Source organism: Epinephelus lanceolatus, chromosome 12 (genome assembly GCF_041903045.1).
Source record: "Epinephelus lanceolatus isolate andai-2023 chromosome 12, ASM4190304v1, whole genome shotgun sequence".
NCBI lineage: Eukaryota > Metazoa > Chordata > Actinopteri > Perciformes > Serranidae > Epinephelus > Epinephelus lanceolatus.
In genome coordinates this window covers 29,471,202-29,493,577 of record NC_135745.1, presented here as the reverse complement: position 1 = coordinate 29,493,577, position 22,376 = coordinate 29,471,202, and the positions used below count along the sequence as shown (strand labels likewise).

The 22,376-nt window shown below is 41.2% G+C and overlaps 2 protein-coding genes across 2 annotated transcripts; one reads left to right on the top strand and one right to left on the bottom strand.

The window, feature by feature from the left end:
- The first annotated feature begins 2,907 nt into the window (after positions 1-2,907).
- On the top strand, positions 2,908-10,296 carry LOC117271409 (E3 ubiquitin-protein ligase MARCHF2-like). The gene is made up of 5 exons (XM_033649540.2): positions 2,908-3,188; positions 5,489-5,789; positions 5,894-6,089; positions 6,504-6,713; positions 8,947-10,296. Exons 2-5 carry the CDS (start codon positions 5,605-5,607, stop codon positions 9,100-9,102), a joined length of 747 nt encoding a protein of 248 aa, XP_033505431.1. The 5' UTR covers positions 2,908-3,188; positions 5,489-5,604; the 3' UTR covers positions 9,103-10,296.
- Positions 10,297-12,930: 2,634 nt separating this feature from the next.
- On the bottom strand, positions 12,931-22,082 carry LOC117271439 (ras-related protein Rab-11B). The gene is made up of 5 exons (XM_033649588.2): positions 21,871-22,082; positions 17,086-17,281; positions 15,281-15,474; positions 14,160-14,240; positions 12,931-13,645 (listed from the first exon to the last, which is right to left on the bottom strand). Exons 1-5 carry the CDS (start codon positions 21,908-21,910, stop codon positions 13,500-13,502), a joined length of 657 nt encoding a protein of 218 aa, XP_033505479.1. The 5' UTR covers positions 21,911-22,082; the 3' UTR covers positions 12,931-13,499.
- Between the last annotated feature and the right edge of the window lie 294 nt (positions 22,083-22,376).

Below are 22,376 nucleotides of genomic sequence, written 5' to 3'. Positions count from 1 at the left end.
AATCCTTTACAGTCAATGACTGCCTGAAGTGTTGGACACATAGGCATCATCAGATGCTGGGTTTCTTCCCTGGTGATGCTCTGTCAGCCCTTTACTGTAGCCGTCTGCACTTCCTGCTTGTGTTTTGGGTGTTTTGCCCTCAGTTTTGGCTTCAGCAAGAGAAACGCATGCTCAATTGGATTCAGGTCAGATGATATGACTTGGCCGTTGCAGAACATTCCACTTCTTTGCCTTAAAAATGTCTTTGGTTGCTTTTGCAATATGCTTCAGGTCATTGTCCATCTGCACTGTGAAGCATTATCCAATGAGTTTTGAAGCATTTAATTGAATCTGAGCAGATAATGGTGCCCCAAACACTTCAGCTTTCATCCTGCTGCTCTTGTAAGCAAGACAAGACTTCACTAGAATAAATACAGAGGGTTTATCACAAGATGCAAACCATTGGTTAGCCTTAAAAATGGAAGGCCAGATTAGAGTTTGTCAAAAACCATCTAAAAAGCCTGTACAGTTGTGGAACAGCATACTATGGACAGATAAAACAAAGATCAACTACCAGAATGATGGGAAGACAAGAGAAGGAAGAAGGGAAGGAACTGCTCATGATCCAAAGCACACCACCTCATCAGTGAAGCATGGTGGAGGTACTGTTATGTCATGGCCATGTATGGCTGCCAGTGGAACTGGTTCTCTTGTATTTATTGATGATGTGACTGCTGACAAGAGCAGCAGGATGAAAGCTGAAGTGTTTGGGGCACCATTATCTGCTCAGATTCAATTAAATGCTTCAAAACTCATTGGACGATGCTTCACAGTGCAGATGGACATTGACCTGAAGCATACTGCAAAAGCAACCAAAGACATTTTTAAGGCAAAGAAGTGGAATGTTCTGCAATGGCCAAGTCATATCATCTGACCTGAATCCAATTGAGCATGCGTTTCTCTTGCTGAAGCCAAAACTGAGGGCAAAACACCCAAAACACAAGCAGGAAGTGCAGACGGCTGCAGTAAAGGGCTGGCAGAGCATCACCAGGGAAGAAACCCAGCATCTGATGATGCCTATGTGTCCAACACTCCAGGCAGTCATTGACTGTAAAGGATTTGCAACCAAGTATTAAAACTGACTGTTTAATTGATGATTATGTTAGTTTGTCCAAATACTTATGAGCCCTTAAAGTCGGGGGACTGTGTGAAGAAGTGGTTGTCATTCCTACACGGTTCATACTACATTTTTGAAAAAAGCCTTAAATGAAAGCTGAGAGTCTGCACTTTAAGCAGGTATTCATTGTTTCATTTAAAACCCATTGTGGTGGTGTACAGAGCCAAAATGACGACAACTGTATCATTGTCCAAATAATTATGGACCTGACTGTATTAGCCTATAAAATTTAATTAGAATCACTGACGCAGCATTTTCATGCTGTAGCTGGTTGAGCAGGAACCTATTTGAACTACCTAACATACTGTTGGGTAGTTAAGCATGTAACAGGATGTGTATTTTATAAGATGATCTTATGTTTTGCATGTAAAACTTAATTAGTAAAGTAGCCAGCTTATTATACCTGTAATAAAAAAATAAATTGAGCATAGAGTATATTTCCATCTGAAATATAGTGAAGCATGGATGGACTACTGAACAACCTACTGGCGGCCCAAATTGTCAAGGTTCAAATTAACACATGTGGAGACTCAAAAGACCACAAAGAGGCAGAAAAAGACAGAAAAGAAATGCAAAGCGACACAAAATAAATACAACAATGGGCATAACTACAACAAAGAGACACAAATGACTATAAAAGAGACTAAAATCAACCACAAGAGCACCCAAAACGACCAAAAAGAGACATAAAACCACAACATATTTTCCATAATGACTAAAAAGAGATGTAGAACTACCACAAAGCCTGTGTATCCTGCTACTGTGTAGGAGAGGTAGTCGGGCCTTTTGCATGCTATGCCCAGTGGACTGTTGTCTCATAATCTGCCTATGAGTGGGAGTAAATACTCAAGTACAATACAAGTACCTCTGAATTGTAAGAACAGCATATGAGTTGATGTATTCAGTCACTGTATACCACTGGTGTGGCTTAAATTCTTCAAAATGTTAAAGGAACATTAGACACAAAACTCTATAATAAGAATGAACCATCATGGTTGTACTGTGTCGTTGTCATAATGTCTAGTGACTGTAACCCTGGAACCCTGTGTCAGTCTAACTCCTAAAGGTCCTTGAACCTCACCTGTGGAACATCTGTCCCAGCTGTCCCTGAGAGGGTCGACTAAATGCTGCCATCAAGCGGTAATATTTTGACATATCTTCCTACAGATGTTTTATCGACAGAGAATAATGGTCGTTTCCTTGTTGCAATCAAACTAACACTGACGGGGAATAAGAGAGTGAAACATTTTAGCCACAGTTTATCCAAACAGACAAGATGACACGGTTTTCAGGTATTGTTTGCACCGTGCGCTGCATTCAGGCATCCTCGTAAATTGCTGTTGCAACGGTTGGAGACGGTTTCTGTGTTACTGTAACGTTTGGAATAGTGGAAAAATACAACACAGAAGAGGTGGTTTTTATGACTGCTTTGTTTTAGGGTTATGTCATGCCTTTGAGTTGATGAGTAAATAAAATCATGAGGCAAGTTAAGTAATTACTCGTCCGCAGTTTTCACTGGAATATTTACTAACTTTAGTTACAGCATATTTGCCAATAGAAAATTACTGGAACTTATCACACAAGTGGTCATATTTCCCACTTTTTTGGTGACTGGTGCGTGTATGAAGTGTACGTTATTACAACATCACCATTAGACGCCAAGAAGAGGAAAAGGATCACTGAGGGCTATGAAGGCAGCATTGTGTCACATGACCAGTGCACAGCTGAGGGATGCCGAGGTAGGCTTGCCCATTGCTAGCCTGTTAGCCGCGTTAGCTGTGTCTGGTAATCCTGGCAGAGAGAGCCGTCTCTTGTCACCGTTTCGATCCAAATCACCCGAGGGAAATACGCCACCAGCCATGGAGAGGATACAGCGCGTGTGGTCGTCTCTCGTATCCCCTCATATCATCGGCTTTCGGTTAGATGTCAATGTCATAGTTTGTAGCTAGGGCTGCCCAGTTAGCTTAGCTAGCTAGTGTCTGGTTAACGCAGGGCCAAGGCCAAGGCCAAGCGAGAAAAGGGAGGCCGTCGGGTGAGTAAATTCACGCTAACATCTGTTTTCACCGTGTCTACCTGCTTTTCTGTTCACCAGCGGTACATATCAGGCTGTCGGCTGGCGGCTGTTGAACCGCTTAACAGGGCTGTTGTGTGCTGGGATGAGTATAGCCTTTGTTGGAGGTTGTACAGTAACGACACTGTATCAAACATGAACATATCGGGTACAATTTAATGCGATTTTTTAACTGGTAATCATCAACTATAATTGACAATGTAGAGGAACAGTGCTTACATAATCTGGCAGTTTGAGGTTTGTCTATCTTGGTGTGTAATATGATGATAACAAAGCAATGCATTAATTCGCAATGGCATTGATTTGGTTATTTTTGCTTCATCGTCTGGGGCTTTAGATACACGAATATGCCTCAATAATTAAGCATTATTAAAGTGCTTGTTTCATAAGGAAGCTCAAGAGCATATTGGTGACAGCATTAGTCTGGCAGGGGTACACAGTTTCTTCCTGGTACGACCATATGAACACATGTGAACATGATTTTCTCTGCATAGCAACATCCTGTATTCTGTATCATGCTTCTTTACTGAAACCTGTTCACCTATTAAAGGTCCAGTGTGTAGGATTTAGTGGGGCATATTGGCAGAAATGTGCCATATTAGTCAGAAGTATGTTTTCATTTGTATATAGTCACCTAAAAAATAAGATATGTCCTCACTATATAAACAAGTTTTCTTTACTTTACATTTGAAAGAGCCGTTCATGTCCACATACAGAGCGGGTCCTCTCCAACGGAGTCCACCATGTTATGTTTTTTTTTTCCATTCCTAGCCAAGTATGGAAAAATTAAAACACTGAGTGGAGCCTTCCACGGTCAGGCACCTGTGTCCATTAGTGATCTCCTCTATCCATATATTGTCAGTAGATCCCTTAGGTCTTCAGAACAGGACCTACTGGCTGCCCCCTGCTCCAGACTGAAAACAAACCAATAGGTTTTTTGTTTGTGGTCACTTTAGAAAGTTTTTTAAAAAAAAACATCTGAATACCCATCTCTTCAAAATGGCCTTTGTCCCACCCTAAATTGACCGGTGCTTGTTTGCTGGAATGTTTCTGTATTGGGGCCTCAGTAGCCTGTATTTGTTATGTTTTACTTTATTTTTGTTGCCTTGTTTTATTTGTTATATTGCCCTTGTTTGTACTGATTGCATGTTTCGTTTTTGGATTTCTTGACTTTCATCTTGTGAAGAGCTTTGTGACTTTAATTTCTGTGAAAGGTGCTATATCAAATACATTTTATTATTATTTATTAATCACATTTTAGTGTTGGCCACCGTAGTCGTCATACACCACGCCCACTGTTTGTCTCTCAAAATATACTATATATGGCCTGTGACACAACACGACAATATTGGCTCATGGCGCATGTTTACTTTGCATGTTTTAATCATGATGGCAGCACTACAGTTTGCAGACATGCACCAAGTTGGGACAGTTAACAGCCAAGCAGCAGACACTTCCTGTTAGGTAGCAGCTGTGGCCACAGCAAAGAAGTGTCAAGTCTACAGGAAGGGCAAGTGGCGGAAAGTTTAATAATTTTCTACTGAAAGACGAAACAGTTGTGTTTATCTCACTTGAATGTGATGTTTTGTTGTCTTTTAATAACCCATAAGGTATGAGAAGCAGCTGGGCCCCAGGTGTTTTCACATTATCTAATCTGACCCCCATTTAAAAAAGTTTGGACACTACTGTCTTACATACTTTGGTGTCATGCAGGAGAAGTTACAGTTGGTTAAAATCTGGAACTTCACTACTAGATGCCCCTAAATTCGACACACTAGACCTTTGATTACTTTTATTAAGTAAATAATTTAATCATAAAATGCAGTCATGTTTCTGACATCACTCTAATTTAAAAGTTCTTGATACATGTTTACACCTGTCCCTGCCTGCACCAGGACATATTTGGCATTTTCAGTAACTGTGATACTTTTTTTTGTTTGTTTCAATTTTCTGTGGGGCTAAGCCATAGCTTTGCCTTCACAACATGCCTACAGTGATGGACTTGTTCAGTAATCAGGGAGGATTTTGTGTCTCGTTTCGGGACGTTTTGAAGGTTGCGTGTGTTGTTTATTTCCAGCAAACACATTTTCTACCTTTTTTGAGACCCAGAGCTTGAGCTGACTTCATCCTCTCTTGTGTGAACATGCCATCACTAAGACTTACATGGAATCTTACAAGAGGCTTGTGAGGATGACATCATGTTGCATTTATGTTGTCATTTCAAGTCACCCATACTTTCTCTCTTGTTCATAATCCACCAGGCATTTGCTCTGTAGGTGGACAGAGGAGGAGAGAAGAGGAGCAAGACGTCGGCTTTTGGATCAGACCTCCTTATTAAGTCGCCTCCACTATCAACTTCGCCACCCTCAGCTGAGCCATGTCTTCGTCAGGGTGCTGCCACCTACCTGGCTCCCTTTGTGATTACTCTGGGAACGCCGAATCTGATGCCTCCAAGGATTCGGAGGAGTCTGACTCTACTGCGCAGGCTCAGTACATTGCCAAGGTTACGGCTAAAGATGGCCGCCCACTCTCCACTGTTGTCAAAGCGGTGAGCTTGCAGAGGTAAGAGAGGGAGGAACTCATATGGGGGCCCTAATGAACACACTGTAATGACATGGTGCTGTGATTAATCATCACATTGTTGTCTTCTGTACTTCGCTCCGCAGTGATGTGGGCATGTGTCGGATTTGTCATGAGGGAGCTGGAGGGGAGACGCTGCTCTCACCCTGTGACTGTACTGGTACGCTGGGTAAAGTGCACAAGAGCTGCTTGGAGAAGTGGCTGTCTTCCTCCAACACCAGCTACTGTGAACTCTGTCACACAGAATTCACTATTGAACGACGACCACAACCACTCACACAGGTTAGAGGCTTTATAATGAACAAAGTTTTTAGGACCTTCTGTTTTTGGTTTTCAAAATGAGAAAGACTAATTCATTCACGGCAGGGGAGGCCTTGTAATGAAATTTTAAGTATTTTATGTGTCTGTTGGAGTCATTTTAAGCCATGTAGAGTGTGTGCCAACAACTAGTTGCATCAACAGGATATGAGATGATTTGCTCATAATAATATGGTTGCCCGACCTTGTAATAAGAGGTTTCTATTCACAAGACTTGTTTTCAATAGCATCAATTCATTCGTGTTAAAGAAACTCACACTAAACATTTAAATAGTTATTGCTAACTAAGAGACACCCTTTAAATTAACACTTCAGTGATACTGTAGAGAGCTCTTTCTCAGTTGAGCCAACTTAACTCTTCATGTTGCTCTTGCTCAGTGGCTGAAGGACCCAGGCCCTCGCAGTGAGAAGCGCACGCTGCTGTGTGACATGGCCTGCTTCCTTCTCATCACACCCCTGGCAGCCATCTCTGGCTGGCTGTGTCTGAGGGGAGCCCAGGACCACCTGCAACTGAAGAGCAGACTTGAGGCCGTTGGCCTCATCGCCCTCACCATCGCTCTCTTCACTATCTACATCCTCTGGACACTGGTAATTAATGCTTTACTTAAAGCAGGACGATAAAGCGGCCCCTATTTTATCATGTTTTTGTGACTAAGTGACAAATGGAAACAACAGTTTTTTTTAAATTTGTCCAGTATTGAGCAAGAGGGCAGCAGCTGGCAGCAGTGTAACAGGCGACAATGTCAGTTAATATCCGTTGAAAGCACTTGTTTTTGTCAGATTGGACTCAGATTGTTTTTCTAAGTGTCTGAAACCATTATCAAAAGGATCCCCTCAGAGATAGACCTTTTCATTAAAGAGTAAAATCCTTTTAGTTTCACCTGAAACAGCCCCAAATCACAATCATCAAAGCCACCAGACTCCATGTAAATAAACAGTTATTTTAGCGTGTATAGAGCCATCATATTTTCAGGTGCGGTCCGTCATTTAACGTCCATAATACCTGCTTGTTTTTGCCACTGACAGGCTCAGATTGTTTTTCTCAGTGTCTGAAACCATCATCAAAAGGATCCCCTCAGAGATAGACCTTTTCATTAAAGACTAAAATCCTTTTAGTTTCACCTGAAACAGCCCCCAAATCCCTGTCACCAAAGCCACCAGACTCCATATAAATAAACAGTTATTTTAGCAGGTATAGAGCCATCATATTTTCAGGTGTGAAAAATCGATACAGCATGGTATCACGATATTTTTGTGTTGCAATATCATATCCTCACACAGCCAAGTATATATTTTTTTATTATATAAATTATTAAAATGACAAATACAAATTAAACTTAAGGTAGCCTACTGAAGTAGTATAATCAATTGCTTTTTCAGGCCACTAGATACATTTTGCTGCTGCAAAAAATTGTCTGAAGTGAGATGAACAGTCTGGAAACTTTATCTTATTAGATAAAACAGATGTTGATAAAGTTTTCCTATGGGAACCTAATCAACAGTTGGAAAAAAGGTAATAAATCGCAATATATCACAATATATTTTATCACAATACTCAGCATATCACAACATATTTAAAATTGAGAATTGTGATAATATAGTATTGTGGATCCTCTGGTGATTCCCACCCCTAAGAGTACGGTACACTTTCTGTACGCCCAACACTATAAACTATTACCACCACCACTCTCTCTCCAACCCTCACCCACATGTCCACCATTTTCGTCCTGCAACAAGTCACCTCTCATGAGATTCAAGACTTGTTAGCAAGACTTGGGCGAAAACAGGCAGAACAAGCAAAAGGTGTGGAAAAAAGTTACATTTTTCTGTAGGGTTGTTTCTGTAAGATTGTAAGACACTCATAATAACAGTCGGAGTCTGTTAGTGGTAAAAACAGGCACTTTTAGTGTACGTAAGGTGAAGGGGTGCACCTGCCCCAAGACGTTATGCTGTAGCCTGTCTGAATTCTGAATTCTTTCAGTACTGGACTAGTTTCAAAAATTCTTGTTCCTATGAGTCACTTAAACACAGAAACATGGAAAAATAGAGTCCAGGTTGAAAAACATTAACTGCGAATAAAAATGTTTATGAAGTTTTATGTACTTGTGTTGAGCTGCTGGCACAAAATCAATGTTTGTTTTTTTTTTGTCTCTGGCATCTTCACACCCACAAGCCGGTTCTAGTAGTTATTTTTTCAGTGTCCCACATAGATTTGAAAAAACAAAAGCGAACTGGCACACAGACACAATACAAAGACAACCACACCCACAGATCCAACAGATCTATGCTCTGCTGTTGATTATTGTTGGGATTATGTGACTGTTTTCTGGTCCCAGTATGACCTTGAAAAGCACTTGAACACAGTCAGGACAGATAGACGCGAGGGCATGTGCAACTTGATAATCTCTGGCGCAGAGCTCTCATTTGTTTGACAGTTGGCCAGGTGGTTCATGCAGGCACATACATGCTGATCTCATTGAGAAGAGTAAGAATAAGCTGTCTTTTACTCTGCTCTTTTCCTTAACTGGACGTAACTGGAGCATATACTTTTAAAAATAGGTTGTATCATGAAACTTTCCTCAGAAACATAACCCTTTAATCCTCAGGGAAAGAATCATCAGAAATGTCAAATTGTGAAAGATTAGCTCTTTTGCTCGCAGCTTGAGTAGCAGTCACAGCTTCAGTCAGCATATCGTTCTCGTTCTGCAGACATACTACTCTGTCTCAAATATCTCGGTGTCAGTGTTATTGACGTCTGTCTTTCCCTCCCTTGTCACCGCCTGTGTCACCCCCCTCCCGCTTTTCTCCCATTCAATCTCAGGTGTCATTCCGGTATCACTGTCAGTTGTACTCGGAGTGGAGGAGGACCAATCAGAAAGTGCGCCTGCTCATGCCTGACATGAAAGGGGCGCACACCACCCAGCGTTCTGTGCCGACCAAGTCGACCAAGAAAATGACTGACGAGACCATCGTATGAGTGCAGAGCGGTGGCAAGAGGAATATTTAAATATAACGCCCACTGAAGCACTCTCTAAAAACAAGATTAATCATATTAATAAACTTTTGCACTTCATAAGGACCATTCTGAGAGGGGAGAGCTACTTTCCCCTCCTCTTTTGTTTTATTGAAGCACTTGATGTAAACTACTACGGTATTGGCCGACCACAAAAGTGGTTTTTGGGAAGAACTCATTCCGGAGTCATAGTCGATGTTGAACCACAGAGTTGTCACCGGACAGCCAGTGCTGGGATTTGAACGACTGAACACATGGATGATGGACTAACCAGCCCAACTGAACGTCCGTGACACAAACTTATGAAATACTAAGACACAAGCTAATGTAGCAGGATATAACTGATTCAGCATGCTACTACAGTATACTATGAAACATATTCACTACCTATAATTCCCCCATGCCCCTTCACAATGTATTTAGTCGTTTCTGAACAATGGGCAGCCAATAGCCCAGCAGAGGATAATAACCGAAAAACATGATTGACTAAGTCTATCTGTGAATATTCTTTCTTGACAAGTAGAGTGACAGTCGCTCACACCAACGTTGATATTTACAATCTGAACCCCTCTGAAGTTTCCTGGTGAAGCTTTATCGTTGCTGTCTGAACAATGAAAATCAAATTCCTGTTTAGACAACAGGTAAGGCGTCACATATGTACCACACTTGTCACGGGGTCAGTGAAGATTGTAGAATACAAAGCAACATTGACTGAAGCCGTTAAACGGCAGCGCAGTAACACACAAGGCAACAGTATTAAAGGTGTGGAAAAGTGTTTACATTCTAATTGGCTAATGTCTCTACTATTATCATAAAAGTGCATTAGCAAACAGCCCTGCTCCACGTGTAAATGCACCATTCATTGATTGAGCTGCCTAGCAACGACCAGTAGTTACGTCCTACATCACAAGAGATGCAAATAGAAGACATACAGTGTTCAGAATAGTGAGACTACAGACTTTTGTCCTATATGAAAACAGATGTACCAGAGCAGGCTGGTACTCCGTTAAGGTGCAAAAGCAAAATGTGTTTTGAGATGTCAATCAGTGTACGCAGCATATGCTTTACAAAGTATTCTGTGTTATTGTAGTCTTCCTGCTGCATCCCCCGGAAAGTTGGGTTATTGTGCAATAAAACACGAGGGACTCCTGGACTAAATCAGTGTGAAATGTGATTTGTCTGTTGGTTTTAGTCATTTCTGCTTCAATCACTGCGGGGGCCCTGAGATTTAATAATCATGTTTTCCTATCTGATATTATTTTGCCGGAAGACCTGCAGTCATTGTTTCTAGGACGGTACAGTGAACACTACAAACATGACATTCACTCAAATACTGTATTAAAGGTATACTGTGCAGGATTTTCCTACAACACAATGTATAGACGCATACAGAAGTAATCCCTCTCAGTCATCACTTATGACCCACTGTTAGCATGTGGCGGTGTATTTAACTGCAGATTCTGCCTGTATTTTCTGTGTTCAGGACATTTATAGGTGTGTTCCCCCACAGCACTCAGGTGAGGTCAGGGTTTTGTAAAAAGGTCGACCAGTTGCCAAACCGTAAGCAGCAGGCATCCAAGAGACACAGCACTAAAAAAATGCAAAGCGAGGCAAAACACCAAATGAAAGTCAGTGTGGGTTTGGCTTTTACTTTCCTTTTCACTGGCGGGCATGTTTACAAGCAGTACCTGACAATGTTGCATAAGAACTTTTTAAGGTATTTCTGCTTCTAATAATTTTTATGTAGTGTTGGGCAGTATATCTAATGATCAATCACTGTGGAGGCCCCGATACTCCATACTCATGCTTTCCAATTCAATATTTTTGTGCTGGGAGATCTCTGTCGTTCATTGTTTTAAGGATACCACGCTGTGTGTTCCAGTACCCATACTACCATACTTAATAGTGCACCAGAAAAAGATTGATGTAAGTCCCAATACATAGTATGTCAAATGCAGTATTCCAAAAATACCAGGATGTCCTACTACATCTGATTTTTGCAGTATGCAAACCAACATGCTTTACTAGCTATTCTGACCCACAATCCTCTGCGCAGTGGATAGGTCACATTGACTGAGCCACAAACAGATGACAGATTGACAGCTGTCAGAAGTTGCAATGACAGAAGATAGCGCATTCAAGTAACTGATGACCAGTCAAATAGTAACAAAAGGAATATTGATTGTTTAAGTGAACTAAATAATCATAAATATTACAAACAACAATAGGATATAACTACAAAAATAACTGACAGAGAACTGCAGTGTTGCAATCTACAGTCTATGCAGTTATAACTTTGAAGTCAAACTTCATACACTGTGGAGTAACAACAACAGAGCTCTCTGGGTTTATCTCCGTCTCTGGCGAACTCTGTAAGTGGTGTTTGTTTTACCTCCAAGGTAACAGATAAAAATTATATGGTCGCAGTTCAAGGCTTAATGTTATGAGAAAGTAGTATGTCCTGATTCTGTGCATACTGCATGCAACAGTACGTACTTTTTAAGGGCAGCTGCAGTACCTACTAAAAGTAAAGCGAAAAAGTATACGATTCAAGACTCAAGTACAGTAACTGCATTAAGTACAATTTCAGATACTTGTACTTCACTTAAGTACTGCGATTTCAATCTATTTTATCCTTCTACTCCACTACATTTCTTGAGGGAAAGTGCACTATACTTTATTTTACAACAATTGTTCCCTTAAAGTTTAAGAATTAACATAAAACATCTAAGTTCATAAAGTACAAAACATTGCTAATACATTGTTGGTGCCCATTATTTTTGGTTTGCAACATCTTACAAAAAAGTTGTATCTAGTTGGGGTCTTGTAAAGAGTTGATACTAGCTGAGTCTCACATTGCGAGATTTATCTCCACAGCGCTGTTCGTGTCACCACCTCCACCAAAGAATAGTTTCCTCTTTAAGTTGGCGGTTTCATTTGAGACCTAAAGAGATCAAATTATTAAATTTTTCACAAAAAGAGTAACGATTCCACTCTGCACCACTTTCCTTTAGCTTTCCCTACCCCATTAATCTATACTAACAATATGGCATTTACTCAAGTACTGTATTAAGTACAATTTCAGGTACTTGTACCTAACTTAAGTACTGCCATCGTATCTATATTATACTTCTTCTCCACTACATTTCAGAGGGAAAGTGTGCTAAAACTTACTACAACAATAGTTGTTTTTCAAATCAAGATGTTACAGAACACATGTAAATGTATAAAATACAATACTTACAATGGTTGTACCCATCCTTTTTTGGCTTGCGACACTTTATAAACAGCGTCCGACAGGTTTGAGGTGAGTTGTTACCAACTCCACCAAAAAATGAGCTTCTTAGATAGTTTCATTAAATCCACTATAAAGAGATGAGATTCTGTGATTCCTGTGTAGCACAGCTTGTTTTTCTTTTCCTGCCCCATTAATCTTGAGAGCCCCTAAAGTCTTGAAAGGTGATATTTTTTATTTTGTGCACACAAGTTAATTATCTTATGGGACCAAGTTATTATCTTGTATGCACAAGATAAACTTTACAGGCTTTAGGGGCTCCATATTAATCATCTCAAAACTCCCCAAAGTTATCTTGTGACCCTGACCTCTACAGTGGGACCTGAAGTGATAAAATGATTTGTGTTAAAGTAGATCAAACTAACTTTAACTTGACCCGAAACAACAGTAAAAAGCTTATCAACAATGGTCCTGGCGTCACTGTGCAGGTAAAGTATGTCATTTTGTGTAAGTGCTGCTAAAATAAGACCAAGAGAAAAAAAGCAGACTCAGCAACATAATATTGTAAAATTTAATTTCATGGCATTAATATAATGTATGTGAGCGGACAAGCTATCAAAATCAAAACAAAACAAAAAAAAAAAAAAAGAATATATTTTACACAAAATGAAAAAAGCATCAGCAGCGTCACAACCACTTTTGAGATGATGACTGAACGAGGAAGAGGAAAGCCCAAAAACAGGACTGCTGGTACGACTGAAACAGGCAGGCCTCCAACATGTGGCAATAACCGTCTACCAGGGAGATGTCTAGGCTTACAAGGTCTCAGGCAAAGCTATTCTGCTACGCTATCATGGGTAACTGTGGCAGCTACGTACAGTAGGCGGTACCATCAGTCCTGTTTTTGCACTGGGATGTAGCAGATTGTGCCTGGGTCAGATTACAATTTGAAATCAATTCAAACACTTCATTCTGGAATTGATCGTGTGCGGCAAAACGGAACTGACTCCACTGATCCAAAAAGTGCAGATTCAGACAATATTGCACCCCAGGCAGATGGAAGCACACCAACACTGCGGATTTCAATTAATAATCGACCCAGGTGAGGAGGGACGGTTGCCATGGGTTACAGGTTCTGACAGCACTGCAGTTTGCTCCCCCTCTGGCCGTCCGTGGTGGGTGGCACGCTGATGTCCACCACGTTGTTTCCTGGGGACTCGTCATGGGCAGACCGCTCGGCAATCTGTTTCTGCGAGACGATGCGGTAGATTTCTGTTTTTGAAAAGATGGAGAAGAACCACATCAGCCTTTGTCCTCCTAAAGTCTTTCGTTGTTTTGGGTGCTGATACTGGAACTCAGGGGTGAAAGTAGTGATGAGGTATTTGTTGATACTTCAGTTTAGATTTTGCAGACAGATCAGAAAAACCTCTCACAGTAAGAGGAAGTTACACAAGTATAGTTCAAGAGTTAAGTTATGACATGACCTTTTTTGCAGCTGCAAATAGTTGATCTCTGTTAATATCAGCAGCTACGTGTATAACAGACTTTAAGTTGATGTTTAGTGTCTGAACACGTCTTAAAGCTTGTAATGTAAAAACTTAACACAGTTTAAGGGCACAGATTCATCTCAGAATTATATAATAATGGTGTGTTGATCAACCAGGGTTCAGGAATAATTGGAGTACGAGAAGTTAAGTTGACAATTTAACAGTACTTTCATTTCTTATAATTCAAGTACAATATCAACAGCGCGGCTCTGACATCCCACCTCTCTTCACATGCGTACCTGTAAGGATATTCTTGAAGGCTTCTTCAACATTTGTTGAGTCCAAGGCTGACGTTTCTATGAATGACAGATTGTTCTTCTCTGAGGGAGAAGAAAGAAAACGTTCATTTAACAGCAACAGAAGCTTGCAGTGAAATAAGTTGATATCAGAAAAGGCAACAGGAGAACTGAGTATATTACTTCTTCTATATGTTCTTTTCTCATCATACTCAGAAAAACAAGAGACACAGTTTAAGATTGTCTTTGGTATTTTTCGACCTGGACCCTATTTAGTCAAGTTTTTGTGTCTGAGTGGCAAATGGAGACAACAGTTCTTTAAATTTAGAGCACTGCAGCTGGCAGCAGCAAAACAGGCTGCAACACCGTCAATTTACGTCTACTGAAAGTGCTTGGTTTTGCCACTGACAGGCTCAGGTTGGTATTATGAACGTGTGACAATGGAAAGGATCCCTGCAGAGATAAACCTTTTTGTTTAACAGTAAGATCTTTTTATCTAATAAGAAACAGACCCGAAATCGCCATTGCCAAACCCACCAGACTCCATTTAAATAAAGAGTAATATTATCATCATAAATCACACTTTATTCAGAGTCGAGAAAATCAAACTAAAATGAACTAAAAAAAAGTCTCAATCCCTCCTTCCACTGTTGCAACAATAACACATTGGTTTGGTTAAAATTAACCCTTAATTCACCCAGTTAGATGTGAAAATAGCTGGCTCTATACACTATGGCATTCTGGTTAAACAAAAAGGATCTTCGTTTCTAACAAAGAGGTCTCTATCTGTGGGAATGCTCTTCATAATGGTGTCTGACATTTACTATAATAACCTGAGCCTGTCAGTGACAAACACTTAGTGGACGTACATTGGCAGTGTGAACATGCCCTGACAGGTCACACTGCAGCCTGTTTTGTGGCCTCTAGCGTCAGCCCTCTTGCTCAATACTGGAACAATTTAAAAAATTAAATTTGGAAAGAAGATATGACAAAAATAAACATCAAATATCTTCAAGAACTATACACAATATACAAATGTCTATAACTTAAAAAACAAAATCTATATAATGCCCCCCTGCACACCAATATTTAGCCTTTCCTGTGTCTTTTTAAAGTTCCAGTACCTGCAAAGGCCCGGGCCTCATCTGTAGGCACGGCCCTGAGGTGGCGCAGGTCGCTCTTGTTGCCAACCAGCATGATGACGATGTTGTTGTCAGCATGGTCCCTCAGCTCCTTCAGCCAGCGCTCCACATTCTCATAGGTGAGGTGTTTGGCTATGTCATACACTAAGAGGGCCCCCACTGCTCCTCTGTAGTATCTGTAACAGGACCAGACACACATCAGTTACAACACGTAACACTAGGGATTACAAATATGTTTGTAGGTTCATAAAAAGGTTTGGTCTTTAAAATCATTCTTTGGTGTTCAGTTCGGAGGAATGTGTTTTTTGAGACCAATATCTTTCTGTTGCTTGTACACAGACTAATCCAGAATATACAGTAGTTAGTACAAGCTGCTTTCTCTCTACTTTACTAAACACTGTTAGATTTAAATTGATCTTTATTACAACTACGGTCCCCGAGTCTCATTCAGCCAGTATACATTTTTAAACCTGTAATGAGATTTTCACTTGAAATGAACTCACATTCTACTTTATTTAAAGTCTGCCTGCAGACATGTTTTAACATATGTAAAACTATGCTGCTATGATTAATATTTTATTTAACATGGTTTTCTCAACCCACTCATTCTCCCTCATTGAAAAATTCTGGATCTGGCCTCCACCCCACCCACCAGTGCTGCTGCAGTAGGTTTCACTTTGTGCTTTCTGGAGCATTGGCACGACTCCAGCGCTAAAACAAAGTATGGTATAGGTCTGGCTATGCCACACCAGCTACGTTGACTGGTGAGACAGCAGTGTGCATCAAGATGGCTAACATTAGAATTAGAGGAACATTGGAGAGATTCAGCCACACTTGTTGAGCTCCAGTCAGATGCAAACTCAGATGACTCTGAGTTTGCTGTGCACCAAAATTGGTGACTAGCAGGCATATCAGAATGGCAAGTTTAGTTAGCATCTTTTATTTGTTTATGTTGTTTGTTTGTTAGCTTGTAACTGGCAGTGGCTGACACAGCGTTAATGGCTGTGATATATACACAATAGTATCTGCTAAAATGTTACAGTGTGTTCACATTAGTTCGATTAACATCCCAAAACTACACAGTCTACCATGTTTGATGTACTATGCTAATGCTAACTCTGCTTTCTGTACTACCAAGTCGCTCTGTGCTGGAGGTTTCAGGTTTCTTTGCCGGTGTTGTGCTGAAGTCTGTTCCTCTGTCGACATATGTTTCCTGTATTAGACAGCAATTGGCTTCCCTATTGGTGACCTATCTAATCTAGCTTGCCTGATGTACGGTTGAATCTCAGATTTTGGGGAAGTGCACAGACATCACCTCTTTCAGCAGAGGAATGTGAACACCTCTCTAGTGACAAACTTTGCACAGACACAATTCCGTGCAGTCAAGGTCAGACATGTTAGGATCTCAAAAACATAGGAAAGCACATTTTTGAGTGGAAGGTTGAAGTGAACTTTTGGTCGATGATATTCTGGATTTACATTTTACATGTTCGACCTTTATCAGATGCACTTACTGTCGGTATCTAGGGCATCAAGAGAGCTGCCTGGGGTTCTGTGTCTAACTCCAGACGACTAAACCCACTAGCTCAAGTCTTGTTGCAAAGTCCCTATAACCATAAATCAAAAAGCCATCTACCTCTTTAAGTAAATGTTGCAGAACGTATCCAAAAATCTGTCTCATTTTAAGAGATGCAGTCTGAATGATAGAGTGTCACTTGTGAATGCACTGCTGAAGTACTTCCCCACACTGAGGTGGGACTATCTGCAGCAAACAGACATGGACTCACGCCGAGGTGATGGCTCTGTAGCGCTCCTGTCCTGCTGTATCCCAGATCTGAGCCTTTATCGTCTTGCCGTCCACCTGAATGCTGCGCGTGGCGAACTCCACCCCAATGGTGCTCTTACTCTCTAGGTTGAACTCATTTCGTGTGAACCGAGAGAGCAGGTTGCTCTTCCCGACGCCCGAGTCCCCGATCAACACAACTGTGGAGAGAGAAAGAGGAGGGGAGAGGGAAAAGATGATAAAAGTGTGTTAGTATACAGAATGTGTGCTGAGAGAGGTAGGGGCTATATATATTAATAGATCCAAGAAATGTTGATATTGCATAAAGCAGCGCTGCTAAATGCTGGTTTCAACAGAACTCAGGGGCTTCGTATGTGTGTGTGTGATTTATGGGACATGAAAAACACAGACTTCTACAGTACAGCAGAAGTGTAACAAATTACAAAACACGAGGCTTGAGTCAACACAGAATGTTCGTGTTACAACTCCATAGTGCTTCAGAATGTGTCTCTCATTTTAAATTTATTGTAGGAGTCTTGAAAATTAAAGAAATTAGTTTGTTCCTATTTCAAGTAGTATGTCACCAGCACCAGCATGTGACACAGTGACAAAGCAGCTACAGCACAGCATTGTTTAAAGGGACAGTTCGGCCCAAAATCAAAAATATATTTTTTTCCTGTTACCTGTAGTGCTATTTATAATCTAGATTGTTTTGGTGTTAGTTGAAGAGTGTTGGAGATATCGGCTGCAGAGATGTCTGCCTCCTCTCTAATATAATGGAACTAAATGGCACTCGGCTGGTGGTGCTCAAAGTGCCAAAAAAATACAAAAATAGCAATGTCTCTTTCCAGAAATCATGACTCAGTTACTCAAGATAATCCACAGACCTTGTTATGATTCTTGTAGGAACTATTTTCTCTACACCTGCAAACTGTACCACAGTATAGAAGGAAGAGTGCATTTACTGCTCATCCACCAACTGTATCACCGTGCAGGAGGAAGTGTGCATGTACTCATGGATGAGAGACTAGTGACAGTATGTGTGGAAAACATTAATGGCATCCTCCATGGCTGAGCTGTAACGTTACCTAGCTCAGTGGTGCTAGGTGAGCTAGCAGTAGATGCACTCTTCCTTCTGCACGGTGATATGTTTGGCGGGTGTAGTTTGGTAGAAAGACAATAGTTCCTGCATGAAACTGCTCACAACAAGGTCTGTGGATTGCCTTGAGTAACTGGGTCATGATTTCTGGAAAGAGGCATTGCTGTTGAGTTTTTCAAATGTATTTGTTTGGCACTTTGAGCACCACAAGCCGAGTGCCATCTTGTACAATTACATTGGAGAAAAGGCAGACATCTCTACAGCTGATATCTCCAACACTCAGCAACTCACACCAAATCAATCCAGACTGATAAATAGCACTACAGGTAAGAGGGAAATATGTGTTTTTGATTCTGGGGTGGACTGTCCCTTTAACAGACAAACTATGCAACCAATTGTTTTATCATTCATGTATATTGTATTGAACAATATGCTACAATGAACTGTGTGTCTGATACTGACTATCCTTTTTCTTACTGTAGGTTTTGTCTGACTGTGATTAACCTTATAAAAGACCATTCTTATAGTTGAACTGTTATCCAGCCTGTTTTGGGTGTCACTGTCAAGAACCACTCACATAAAGCAAAAGGGTAGGGCTGCTTTTAAAAAAACAATTGTGTCTGTTAGTAGCCAACCACCAAAGACCGTTAAGAGGAACGATTATTATTCATGCCATCAAATAACCCAAACAAGAATTAAAGCTTCGGAGCGCCTGAAGGATTATCCACTAAATAAAGAGGTGCTTTAGCTGCTGATGGTTCTCTGCTGAGCAAGGAAAAGGCTAAATAATGGTGTACGGGGGGGTTCAGAATCGTTTTTCACTGAGCAGAATATGCTCAAATGAACAAATGAGGGTTTTTGCTGTTCACCCTCCATCTTTACTGTAGACTCTACATGCCTGACCTTTCAGATCAGGAGTTTAGCCTGACCAAAACACCCTGAGGGTTCTGATATTTAGTAAATGGACTGCTGAAATCTTCTGATGATGCACGCTTCGTCTGGGCAATGATGCGGTTAGCGGGTGTGAGAAAATAGTTCTTACATGAGACTGCTCACCCCAAGGTCTGTGGATGATCGGAGTAATCGAGTCATGATTTCTGGAGAGAGATATTGCTGTTGAGACCATACTTAGATAGACTTTACCATCTAGATAGACTTTAAGTTTATGTTAAGTGTCTGAACATGTCTTCAAGCTTGTAAGGTAAAATCTTAAAGGAGCATTCTGATCTAGACATCTTAGCAAAAGAAACAAGCTTGTTCACCCCAAAATCAAATACACATATTTCTCCTCTTACCTGTAGTGCTATTTATCAGTCTGCATGGTTTGGGTGTTTGTTGTTCAGTGTTGGAGATATCAGCTGTAGAGATGTCTGCCTTCTCTCCAAAATAATGGAACAAGATGGCACTCGGCTTGTGGTGCTCAAAGATGCCAAATAATTGAATTTGAAAAACACAATACAAAGATCTCTTTCCGGAAATCATGACCTGGTTACTTAAGGTAATCCACAGATCTTGTTGTGAGCAGTTTGATGTAGGAACTATTTTCTCTTTACAGAGCCACACCTGCAAACTGTATCACTGCACCAAAGGAAGTGTGCATCTACTCTTGGATGGAAACATTAATGGCGTCCACCTTAGCTGAGCTGTAACATTAGCTAGCTCAGTGGTGCTAGGTGAGCTAGCAGTAGATGCATGCTTCTTTCTGCAGGTTGGTATAGTTGGTGGGTGTAGTTGGATAGAAGAAAATTGGTTCCTATATTGAACTGCTTACAACAAGGTCTGTGGATCTATCCATCCATTTGTATCCGCTTATGCAGGGCAAAAGGCCAAGCAAAGCACCCCAGACATCCCTCTCCCCAGCAACACTTTCCAGCTCCTCATGGGGGAACCCAAGATGTTCCCACGCCAGATGAGACATGTAATCCCTCCAGTGTGTTCTGGATCTGCCCCAAGGCCTCCAACTAGTGGGACTTGCCCAGAACACGTCTAATGAGAGGCACCCAGGAGGCATCCTGATCAGTTGCCTGAACCACCTCAACTGACCCCTTTTGATGCGAAGGAGCAGCAGCTCTACTCTGAGCTCCCTCCAGATGTCCAAGCACCTTACCCTGTCTCTAAGGCTATGGATTCTCTTGAGTAACCGGGTCATAATTTCTGGAAAGAGACATTGCCGTTGAGTTTTTCAGCTGTAATGTTTTGGCACTTTGAGCACCACAAGCAGAGTTCCACCTAGTTCCATTATATTTGAGAGAAGGCAGACATCTGTAAGGCTGATATCTCCAACACTCAGCAACTCACACCAAAACCATCTAGATATATAAATAGCACTACAGGTAAGAGGGAAAATATGTGTTTTTGATTTGGGGGCTGAACCATGCCTTTAAATATAGCTCCTTTTTTTTGCCAAGATGTCTACATCAGAATGTCCCTTTAAGATTTTACCTTACAAGCTTTAAGACATATGTTTAGACACTAAAAACAATCTAGACTGATAAACAGCATTGTAGGTAAGAGGAAAAGTATGTCCTTTTCATGACATCAACACTGAGTATAAATAAAGGACTTATATTGATGACATCTTTGGGTGACTGTGGAGAAGCAGCTATGGGTCTAAATAACTACAGCTTAGCATCCACGGTATAAACTAACAATATTGGCTGATTATTAACAGGCCATCTTGTGTTAAGCTGTGTTGAGAGAAGCGTGATTGATCAGGCTGGTGGACCGGGCTGAGCCGGGCTTCTGTCCACAGCACAGCAGCAGAGGTGGAGCCTTTTTGTTTTCTGCTCTCCCTCGACAAAAGGAAATAGAGCCGAACTTTGTCCCTGTCGACATCGCGCTGGTACGGGCTGCAGGAAGCTGATAACAGGCTTCATCAAAACCTGAATCGACAGTTTCAGGCCGCCTTGCCCTTCCTGTTTCGGCCGGGTACACAGACGATGGCTCGGGTGGAGGGAGACGGAGAGGGAGAGAGAGGGAGAGCACTCGCCTCCGGCAGATGCCCTATTCATCCCACAGAGGATACTTTGTTACATCTAAATGGCCCTTTGGCTTATACAGGCCCAGGATGTTAATGTGCCACAGGAGCTGATATCACGATCAAAGGAAGTCATTCTGGATCCAACTGAGCACCAAAGATAAACATGGACCTGAGTCTGGCACCGCTTAAATCTGACTCAACTGACCAGGCCTAGTCACAATAACACAGATACACAAAGTTATGAGTCGCAGCATTCACAGAGCAGGCTGAGAAACAATCTGAGCAAGATTATTGATCAGGAGAGGCAGAGGCTAATAGGCCCTTAATCAACCTCATGAGGTGGAATAAAACATCATTTTGTCATTCATTACAGAAGGAAACTGTTCAGTCAGACGAGCAATCCTGCTTTACGAGTTGATGAAAGTTTAATACAAAGGCAGAGCACGGATAGGGTGTTGCATCCCATACCTATAAATATAACTGCAGGCGTTGTAATGTTACAATGACAGCACTATGTTGTAATAACATCACCCGATTATCATCCGGGCAGCTCCTGACAAAACATCAGTCTGTTACCTTAAAGAAATACAGATATCCGAAAAGCGAAAACGACACAATAAGAAATATATAAAGCATAGCTGTGTCGGTGTGAGCTTGTGTAAAGGGGGAATGCAGTCATCTTTTTTTTTTTTTTTTTTTTTTTTTTTTACCTTTGAACAAGAAATCGTATTCATCGTCTCGGTTCCCCATTCTAGACGAGGCCGCTCCAACGTTTGTCTCCGGAAGAGGATGTGAGAAAAGTGTATTATGAATTGTCGTTATAGGCCAGAAAAAATATGGTAAAGGTTTGCACTGAGACTCTGCGCCAGTGTTGGCTGTCAAGGCGAGCTGGCCGCAGAAAGGGAGAGCTCCCAACTCTGCAGCGGGAGGGGAGGAGTCCCTGCACTGCACATACCTGCCTCACGGGGGCGCTCCATACTGACATGCCAGTAGAGTCCACCCAGCTGGAGTCAGACTGTCATGTAATTCTGAATGAAGACAGTAACAGAGCATGGTCACTTCATTTATTTACACTCACAAGTGTGTGTAAAATAGTAATCGAAATAACATTCCCAAAAAATATGCCATTTCTTACACAGCAAAATTTTATCAGGCAGTAATAAACTCAAGGCCAACAATGAACCTACTGAACTGTTTTAAGAAATATGCTCTAGAG

Excerpts from the sequence above, each read along its gene's own strand:
- LOC117271439 (XM_033649588.2), bottom strand. The coding sequence starts at position 21,910 with ATGGGGAACCGAGACGATGAATACGATTTCTTGTTCAAAG. Across the intron at positions 17,282-21,870 it reads ATACGATTTCTTGTTCAAAG|TTGTGTTGATCGGGGACTCG; the intron begins GTAAAAAAAAAA and ends CTCTCTCCACAG. Across the intron at positions 13,646-14,159 it reads CTTCAAGAATATCCTTACAG|AAATCTACCGCATCGTCTCG; the intron begins GTACGCATGTGA and ends TTTCAAAAACAG.
- LOC117271409 (XM_033649540.2), top strand. The coding sequence starts at position 5,605 with ATGTCTTCGTCAGGGTGCTGCCACCTACCTGGCTCCCTTTGTGATTAC. Across the intron at positions 6,090-6,503 it reads GACCACAACCACTCACACAG|TGGCTGAAGGACCCAGGCCC; the intron begins GTTAGAGGCTTT and ends GCTCTTGCTCAG. Across the intron at positions 6,714-8,946 it reads TCTACATCCTCTGGACACTG|GTGTCATTCCGGTATCACTG; the intron begins GTAATTAATGCT and ends ATTCAATCTCAG.